The sequence below is a fragment of the Lolium rigidum genome, chromosome 1 (genome assembly GCF_022539505.1).
Source record: "Lolium rigidum isolate FL_2022 chromosome 1, APGP_CSIRO_Lrig_0.1, whole genome shotgun sequence".
NCBI classification, from domain to species: Eukaryota; Viridiplantae; Streptophyta; class Magnoliopsida; order Poales; family Poaceae; genus Lolium; species Lolium rigidum.
Genome location: NC_061508.1, coordinates 23,597,519 through 23,607,789, shown reverse-complemented (window position 1 = coordinate 23,607,789; position 10,271 = coordinate 23,597,519). Strand labels below are relative to the sequence as shown.

Sequence of the window (10,271 nt, the reverse complement as noted above, 5' to 3'; positions counted from 1 at the left end):
AGTTTGCATTAGGCTCACCTTTATATTCCGCAAAGCCTAATATTGCCAAGAAATAATTAAAATCTGTAGAAAGCTATTCACCCCCCTCTAGGTTTACCATCTCTAAACTTTCAGGTGCACATTTGGTGTGCCATTTGTAATCCATATACAAGTGGCGCACCACATGATGCGCCACTACTAACAGTTCGGTGCGCTACTACTAACCCTCTTTTGTGCGTCACAACTAGCACTTGGGGTGCATCACTAGTAAAACTAGATGATACCCCGCGCATTGCAGCAGAAATTTCTTAGTGATGTATTGAATAAAAATGAACTCAACTATCTTTAAACAATTATGTAAAACAGGGCATTTGATAATTTCGAAGTAGATAAACACATTTATTACACGATCGTAGTACTCGCCGAGCGCATAGCTAAACATTGAGCAGCTTTGTGGATCTTTAATTTGGTCATAAAAAGGAGACGTGACATGTATGTTTCCTTGATGTATTCACTTGTGAAGAACATATGATCGAATCTATGGTTGCAATGTCTGCGGGTGAAGATCCATCTTTACTCCCATCTTGTATTGTCGTTTAATTTTCTTGAGTTATTATAGTGTGTCGATATAGATGTTGCTAGCTTGCTCCGATGAGTTGAAGGTGGAAGTTCATACGCAGTGGGCCTAGTTGGCATGCTAGATAGAAAACATTGTTTAAGAAAATAGCATATAGCCTGAAAGTTATACTTGTAATTTCATATAAATGAATGGAAAGAGGCGTAAGATTAGGGTAGGCTGAACAGAAACCCTCGTCCCTCCCGTGCCGCCCCCGCGCGGCGGCCGGGGGATCACTACCGCTCCGTCGCCCCTCCTCCGTCCTCTCCTCCCTGCCTCCCTCGCCGCCGCCTAAGGGCGCGTTCAGGCAAGGCCTGGCCGGCGGCGGCGGGATTGCTTTGTTCCCTCTCGCGTGGGGGTCGGGTGCGGGGCGCCTACCTCGGGCCAGGGCGCGGCCCTATCGTCGGGGGCCTCGATGGTGGTGCCTGGCCTCGGCTCGGTGACTGCATGGCGGACAACGTGGCGGTGGTGTGCCCTACCGGCGGCGGAGGGAGGGGTAGGGGCGGGTTGCAGGGGGGAACCCTAGCCCCTTCTCCTCGCCTCTCGGCGGGCGCGGTGGAAGGCTGGCGTTCGGCTGCGGTGGTGCCCAGGCGTGTGCGGTGTCTCCGGACTACGCGATCTGCTTGGTGTCTCCGACGGCAACCATGGCCAGCCTGGGATGGTCGCCGGCGTGGGGGCCCGACCTAAATAAAGGCGGCGGTCCTAGGGCCTCCATTGAGTGAAGATGAAGACCTGCCGGAGGCCTGGCCTTCATGACCTGGCCGGAGTCTTGAGTTCCGGAAGGCGCCGCCAGCGAGTATAACAATGCTTCTATTGCCTGGAGTTAATTTGCTGGATACTCTGGTATCCGGAGTGGTATTCGATCGTGCGCACCCAAGCTTTTATTCCGACCGTTTGGTCTGGAGGGAGCGACATGAAGCTCTTTTCTGTGTTGACACCAAGTTACAGCTGATCCATGGTGAAGTCAGGAGAAGAGAATTTTATGAAGGCCGGATTGGAGGACTAGCTAATGGAGGTTCAAGTCTTTGCGCTGTTGAGGGGTTTGCTTGGTGTTCCGAACTTCACAGCAGTGGTATGAAAATGGGGGCGGCAGCACATGTGAAGTTCGGAGGCTTACCTTTCAGGGTGAAAACCCAAGGTCTGGCCTTAATTGGTTGGTTGTGCCTGACAATATCTTTGTTGAAGGCATGGTGAAAGGAGCTAGCTAATCACGAAATTATTATTATAAATCAAGGTTTGCACGTTGTGAGATGTAGTTGTGCCCGGTCAGCTTCATTGGCATACCGAGTTGAAGCTCTGCCCATGTCTAACCAATATGTGAGGCGATAGGGAGGCAGACAGAGAAAGGCTGGTTGAGATCTGATGGCAACAACTTCGTGTGTACCAACTCATTGGGACTCCAAGTGCAGAGTGTTGTAACAAGCGTATTTTTCCCACAAAGGTGACTCGAGGGTTATATCAAACTCTTGGGGAATTGGTGAAAAAAAATACTCCCCTTCTCCTCTGCAGGCAACCTACAAAACAAAATTAATTGCTTTGTGTTCCAACTCCACCGTGTAGTTGTCAAGAACAAGGTTTCATATAAGTAAAATGAAGAGTATAATAAATAAATAAAAGTAACAATCTATGTTAGGCAATAAAAGTAAAACAATAAAGTAAATGTCTTTTGGGTTTTGGATTGGATTTGCTAAAGGTAAATATATTTTTGTATTTTCGAAATTAATAGGCGCTATAATTATAAAGGTTGATAAAAGTGTTGGTTTGGTGTCCCTTATGATTAAAATTGAACCGGGGTTCATGGTTTCACTTGACTACTCTCTATAAAGGTGTAATGAACACTAACAATTCATTAAGTTCTATTATGTTGGTGGAATCTCATATTGTGAAATAAGCATTTGCATGGGCATTACGTCCTAACATAGAGATGATGCAACACATCTCTCTTATACTCCACTAGAAATGGAAAACTCGAAGCAATCTGGAATTAAGAATTAACAGAGTATAGCCTTAAGATCTTTGATATAATGGTTGGATCTCAAATATACTACCTTAATTTAACAAGACCACCTAGATTGTTAATAATGAAACTATAGCACATGTGTCCACTTAATCCCTAGTGAGGCAAAATAAAGGTAAAAACCAAAGTAGATCTCGAATTTTGTGTCACTATTCAACACTACCCCAATATTACTTCATCTAATGCACATGTTCCCCACAAATCTTATCTCATACAAGTTGGATAAAAACCCAATGTTACTCCATCTAGTGCACACGTTCAATCACTACCCCAATGTTACTCCATCTAATGCACACGTTCTCCACAAAACTTCTTTTTTACTATTGCTTCTTGTCGGTAGGGATGATAATATGTACCCACGACCGGTGTATCCGCCGGGTAAAAACCCAAATAGGAGTATGGGAATGGGACAAAATATTAGCCTTGGGTTTGTAAGTGAGGAAATATCATACCCGGTAAGGGTATGAGATCGTAAAACTCATACCCGCGTACCCATGTACCCATCTAAATTTGACAAGTGAGCCAGCGCAATATTCTAAACTACTTAATCTCCCGCCTAATAACGCCGTCTCGTTACTAGGATGAACCTCACGCTTTCCAGTCTCACAATCAAGGCTAGATTAATAAGGATTAGACGCCTTGTTAGGATCGCTTAATCTCCTTATCAATTCGATGTGTTGTAAAGCGCGTGTATATCATCCGCGGGTACCCATTTACCCTGCTGGGTAATGGATATGGGAAAAACTTGTGCCCATTGACGGATATAGGTACGGGTGATGGATAAGATTAAAGGCGACAAGTACAAATATGGGATGGCTCTACCCGTATGCATGCCCTGCGGGTGCCATCCTTACTTGACGGTCTATAATAGAGGGGTAACTAACGGAGACCATCACATTGTCCATACAGGAAATGAGAATGGCATGCGTGTAGAGTAATATTTGAGGATGATGTTTGATACATCCAATCTCATGGTGGTTGTTGCAAACTGCATTTTGCGCTCCTTCCTTTTTCCCTTCAAATGGAGCCGTACAACATTTTAGTAATACAAAGTTGGATATCACTTTAAAAAAAAGGGGGAAACACAAAGACCATGAGGTTTAGATGGAAGCTACCCTATGGTTGACCAAACAATCTTGGTGAGCATGAAAGAGGCGCCTCCGAAAGAACTATGAAGCAAGCACATGTAGCTTATGGATGAATGCATCACAAGAAGTCATTATGCATGAGGAACCCACCAATTATGTCGCGTCTAAACAATTGCAAGTTCTGAATGTGGAGTTGCTTTTGAACCTAGTCGCAGTGTTCAGATCGTGCAACGGCACCCATCGAGAATTCGAGATGGCTACGGGATCTGGTGCCGACACGCAAAAGGCATGCATGCAGAGTGGTGGAAGGATGATGATGATGATGATGAAGCGGCCGGTGTACGCCATTAGCTCATCCTCCTACTAACCAACCACTGTCGTTGAGAACAGACCCGATAACGGAAAACCCTCTTGCATTTCACGCCTCGCCAACCAAGGCCCGCGGTCGGCACCGTGTCGTGTCCGCGCCCGACGTCCGGTCCGAATTGCAGACACAACACCCAACCGGGCGTGCTCGCCGGCCGGCCACCCCAATCCCACCCGCCCGACCGGAGCCGCCACCCAGCCAAATCCGCCGTCGCTCGCCTGCCTAGTCCCGGCAGCAGCTCAGGTGACCACCTACCACCGCGCCATTCTTCCGGATCCCTCCGGCCCGCCCGCGCGGCATTTGCCATTTGGCGCTCCGGGACGTGGAGCGCCCCGCCCCGGCCCCCAGCGCGCGATGCCGGCGGCCTCCTCCTTGTTCTCGTTGTAGGAGGAGGAGGGATCTCTCTCTGTCTCTCTGTCTCTGTCTCCAAGCCCGAGGAGGAGCATGGCCGAGGCGGGCGCGGACGCCGCCCTGGCCGCCGCGCCCGCGGAGGTCGTGTCCCCGCGATCCACCTACTTCCGGCAGCGGAGCATGCACGCCCCGGATCTGGACCGCAAGGCCTTCGACGTGGAGAACCCGCCGGCACCCTCCGCCGTCTGCGTAGGCGGGCTGCGGCCCAGCGAGTCCGTCGCCAAGCTGGAGTCGCTGGAGCGGGCGGAGCGCGCCGCGCTGGCGCCGGCGGTCGTGCTCAAGACGGCCTTCTACATCCTCGTCTGGTACACCTTCAGCACCTGCCTCACCCTGTGAGTTGCTCCGGATCTCCTCCTCGCTACCTACCTCCTCTGTTCCCTCGCCCATGACTCATGTCGTCTCGATCAACATGAAAATGATTTCTTTACTTCCTCCTCCTTCATCTTGGGCCCCTAGATACAATAAGACGCTGCTGGGGGACAAGCTGGGCAAGTTCCCGGCGCCGCTGCTGATGAACACTGTGCACTTCGCGCTGCAGGCCGCGCTATCCAAGATCATCCTGCTCTTCCAGGCCAAGGGGATCGACGCTGCGGTCGACATGAGCTGGAAGGATTACTTCATGAGAGGTGCGCATCTAGCTTCTTAATTGGCCTTCTCGTTTCTTCTCGGTTCGGTATAAATTCTGCTTGTTCATGCTTCTTTCTTTCTCTCTCTTATCTGCAGTCGTCCCAACTGCTCTGGGAACCGCCTTGGACATTAACCTGAGCAACGCGTCTCTGGTGTTCATCACGGTCACATTCGCTACCATGGTCTGTTTTCCACAAGATGATTCAGTCCACTTTACCCTTTTGTTAAATTCATTTCAAATTGGGATCAGCTGGCTAACTTGATTCTTGACCTTTTGCAGTGCAAATCAGCCTCGCCGATATTCCTTTTGCTATTCGCCTTTGCATTTAGGTGAGCGTCCAAACTGGATGCTGCTCTAGCATAGCTGTCGCGTGTAATGCTAATAAATTGTGCAGTTTTAGTTGTGATGTGCATTCTGGTTGCACTGACTGCTTATTGTTTGTTCAGCATGCTAGTTAGTTGTAGAGTTGATCTATCCATATTAGCAGATCACGGCATGCACTTTCACTAACCAACATAATGGGTCGTTACTCTATGTTCTTCCTGCTTCTGAAGATTATAATTCAAAGGAGCCAATGCTGCAACTCATCTGTTTTATGGCTGAGTTAAGCTACTAGTACAAAAGCTACATTACTAATTCACTCATGCACAATCAAAACTGTGTCGATTGGAGACGTAATGAAATTTAAAAAGGAGCCATCTTTAAACCACAGATGAATTACTAATTTGGACGGTGAATAATCATGCCCACGCCAGTTGATTCTGTAACATCCATTTATTTCCCCTATGCAGCTAACATCTGCAACAGTTTTACTTTACTGTCCTCATTTGCTTTCTGTTTATATGGTTCTAAAAATTGCCTCCTGGTTTACAAGGTTGGAGAGCCCCAGCATCAAGCTTCTAGGAATCATAGTTGTCATTTCTATTGGTGTTCTGTTGACAGGTAAGTAGCCTCAGAGGGCTTAAATGTATATATAGTTTATTATGGTCAGCTGCTGAGCAAATAGTTTCTTCAGTATCAGCTAGTTTATCAGTATGATGATTGCACTATTCACCTTTTGTGGTTGTCCATCGCTGTAATTATTACACTTTGGTTTATAGTATAATTTCCATTACTTTCCTTTGGCCAAGTACACTAGTTTCAAGCAAGTGAAGTTGACCTAACGATCGCCAAATCTAAGTAGATCTTTTTCCTTTGACCCAAAAACAATGCACTTTCCATAGAAGTAGTTCATTAGTCAGCACATAATTCCAACACCACAATTGAATGGAGAACTGAGATGTTCTGGAAACTAGGCTCTCCGCTGGCGATCATTTTAGATTTTCTTGAACATTTGGATGACCAGGTTGTTTTGGGATACTTTAGCACAGTTATTTAAGCGATTTGACTGCCTCACCAAGTGGAAGCTATTGTTCTTCAGGGTAGTTTCAATCCAGTACTGACCTGAGACTGCTGCGCAAAGTATCTGTGTTTGTATTTTTTCGAGCCACCATCTGTGGCTGTATATATTCCTGCTCCATTTATCTGTGAAACTCAGCCAAATTATTCCAGTTTTGTAGCTGATAATTTTCTTGTCTGAGTCACTGAAATCGTTGCCATTAAATTTGTACACCATTTTTAATGCTTAAATACAATATGCATCTTGGACTAGCCTTATGTGATTTAATAATATAAATTTCATCAGTTGCCAGGGAGACCGACTTCGACTTCTGGGGCTTCATTTTTGTGACACTTGCTGCTGTTATGTCAGGATTCCGCTGGTCCATGACTCAGATTCTGTTGCAAGTAAGTGTAATTACTAATGTTACTCAAATTCCTTGAGAGTTATCACCAACCTCTCGTATTTCTCTTTTTTTGTGTACTTGCTGTGCTAACAATTTGTTTTTTCATGTGCATGTGGATTTGATCTTTCAAGAAAGATAGCTACGGTATGTTATCTTTGCTTCACGTGCACACTTCAATGCTTGTTATGCCCAACAGTGCTATTGTATCTTTTCTGCATATCGATGAAACCATCTGTTTAATTGAATTAAGGCATTTGCCCTGGGTTTAGGAAGCTTGGTTCTTGCAGTTCTGTCTCTGCTGAATGAGGTGGTGGACTTGAAAATGTGGTTCCTTGAGTGTGTTGGATGAGCCACCATACATTTCTAACTAGGAAGAAAGAATCAAGTGCTATAGCAATTAATAACTTAATATAATTGATACCCAAATTTGCTATAGAATCTGAAGTATGGGTTTCATGACGTTGATCTTAAGCTTTGGAAATATCTGGAACAAGGTTTCTCTTTCATAGATATTAGTTATAGTTTCTGCTGGATCCATCCCGTTTGTCCTAGCAGCTCTGGCTCCAGCTTCTCATCGGGAGTCCAGAGCTTGGATAAATGTGGGGCAAATGTTATTTTAGTAAACTTTGCAATCCTTATTTGACTACTAGGTGTTCACGAGTTCAATGATCCATCTTCTTTTGGCAGGCTTAAAAGATCCAATTACCCTGATGAGTCATGTTACCCCAGTGATGGCCATAGCCACCATGGTACTATCTCTCCTGTTGGATCCTTGGAGTGATTTTCGGAAGAATACATATTTTGATAACCCGTGGCACGTCATGCGCAGTATCTTACTTATGCTAATCGGAGGAAGCCTGGCCTTTTTCATGGTAAGTGTTTATTTGATTACAAAACAAACTTGTCAGAAATACCATTGATAATTGGATGTCATGATATCTTATTCGATTGCAGGTGTTGACGGAGTATATACTTGTTTCAGCAACAAGTGCCATAACTGTGACAATAGCTGGGGTAGTAAAAGAATCTGTAACAATCTTGGTAATAATTTAAATGTATTTTTTCATAAAAGATTAATTGCTGTATATTTACTTGCATCTATATGGAAATGTGAATTCTCAAGCACCTTCCAGAGTAATATCTTTCTATATCAGCTGATATTAATGTGAATACTGTTATATAAAATTAATGACACCTCAGTTCCGCTAAAAAAATGACACCTCACTTGAAATAAAGGATGAGATAGGTGATTAGCAATTGATAACTCATGTCAAGTTAGAATTGAATTCTGAACCCCAAAATGGAACTGATGTGTTGTTTGTTCAAAAGTTAAGACGCATCAAAGGAAAAAAGTTCCAGTCACTAGTTTCTTCATTTTTGGCATATACTAGAAAAGGCTTGAGCTATCAGTAGTTTTATGCAAAAGTCCAACATCATATCTTTTGTATGCTCCTCTGTTGGATTGCTGGCTGTACCATGAAGATATGTATTGTACTTGGTACCATGACCGACTGGGAAGTGTTTCATACATTGTTCTTAGATTATATATGATTCATAGCATACATCTTCTAGTAATTGTTGTCTATTATGAACGAACTTTTTACTATGGCCTTTCAGGTTGCAGTATTTTATTTCCATGATGCATTTACTTGGTTGAAAGGGGTTGGTCTTATCACTATTATGATTGGTGTTAGCTTATTCAATTGGTACAAGTAAGTGACTCTTTTTCGGTTTTAATATGGTTTCGGAATATTAGTTCATGGACAACACAATCAAAGACTTCATTATAATTCTTTGTGGAGATTGAATGGAGCAGTATGTGTTCGCTGAGTCAAGTTAAAGTGCTATGCAAATAAAATTTCTTTAGTTAACATTTAGTCAAGTTCTAATATGTATTTTCTTCTCAAAAGTGAATAATGTTTACCCAGATGATGTTTTTAACCATGCTACCATCTAGACAAGTTCAGAATGGACGCATGAAACCTGAACTGGTGAAAACCAAAATAAGTCGACCAGAGTTCATTTATTTTGACTTGTTGAATAGTATTAGTCCCATGATTTTTTCTGGCTAACTATTTAGCATCTGTTATGGTGCTACCTAAGAGTTTATTTAAAGTTACTGTAGTCAACTAATTGTCTGTCCATTTTGCGCATAGCATGGACAAAGACATTTGAAAACATTTTCCGTTTTGTTGCTTATGTCAAAATAGTTGAGGTTGAAATTCACATTCATCTTCAAATTGATACTTTCTTGATATTGCGGCGAATTGATCGTAGGGAATTTGGCATACTATATTCATCTTTTCTTGGTGCTTACTATTTATGGCTAATGACAGATATGACAAATTCAAAAGGGGTCAGATAAATGAGGATGGAGTCACTTCACCTTCATTTAGTGGAGATGCCAAATACATCATTCTAGATGACTCGGAATATCATGATGAGTTTCTGGATGAAGATACATAATTTTTGAAGGTGGTAAAATTTTAACTGCCACTTGGTAAGGATTCCTCACATATTCTTGTAAACAAGAACTGCTTGCATGATTGAGCAGACTTTAGCACGCAGACGTCACTCGTGCATACATGCGGCTATTGAAAGTGACTAGTACATGTTATCTGTGTCCAAGTAAAAGTAATACTTAAACATAATGAATATTGTTCTATAGATTGTTTTTTGTACTGGAGTACTAGGTATCAGTACATAAACAGTTCAACCTATGGAAAAAAAATATGACGAATATCAGAACATGAAACTAGATATGGTCCTGTGATGTCTGACAAAGTTTTAGGAAGAGAAATCTTGATCAAATACTTGAACTTGCGGAAGAACCAGACATATTTTTCCACTTGGGAGTATCATTCCTGAGTCCTGACATGGCAATACTGTTTGTTAAGATTATTGAGCTCTTGACCTTGCACTCGTTTCTTCTTCCCATAACAAATATACTGATTATAATCGATCTGATTTTGGCAGGATTGTCAAATGTTGATACCTTCAGACCATTCATGGCTGCCTATTGAAATAAGTTCTCATGGAGGTTTTCCACTAAGACATACGGACAAACACGCAAGCAATCAGCATGAGCTTAATCCATCTCAAATCCAGGATGGATGCTCAAGAATAGCCACTCAAATTACAGCATCATACCATGACCTTCATCTGGAAATTTTGGGACTGGCAGCTGGTACAAATCAGCCTGCTTGTTCATGATGGAAGTTACTGAGAACTGACAGATATTTGCGTGCTTTTTTCCACTTTGTGTGAGCGCATCATGCACATATTCATTACTGAACCTCCACAATTTTGATGCCTAGGTATATTCATCTTCTATGTAGATTGGGTTGTAAGTCCAACCACACATACCACACGTGTTGTTCC

The 10,271-nt window shown here is 43.4% G+C and overlaps 1 protein-coding gene across 1 annotated transcript; it reads left to right on the top strand.

The window, feature by feature from the left end:
- Positions 1-4,511: 4,511 nt before the first annotated feature.
- On the top strand, positions 4,512-10,271 carry LOC124705477 (probable sugar phosphate/phosphate translocator At1g06470). Its single transcript, XM_047237193.1, has 12 exons — positions 4,512-4,810; positions 4,935-5,104; positions 5,202-5,287; positions 5,386-5,435; positions 5,981-6,048; positions 6,791-6,891; positions 7,022-7,034; positions 7,578-7,762; positions 7,845-7,931; positions 8,508-8,602; positions 9,227-9,390; positions 9,867-10,271. Exons 1-11 carry the CDS (start codon positions 4,512-4,514, stop codon positions 9,354-9,356), a joined length of 1,284 nt encoding a protein of 427 aa, XP_047093149.1. The 3' UTR covers positions 9,357-9,390; positions 9,867-10,271.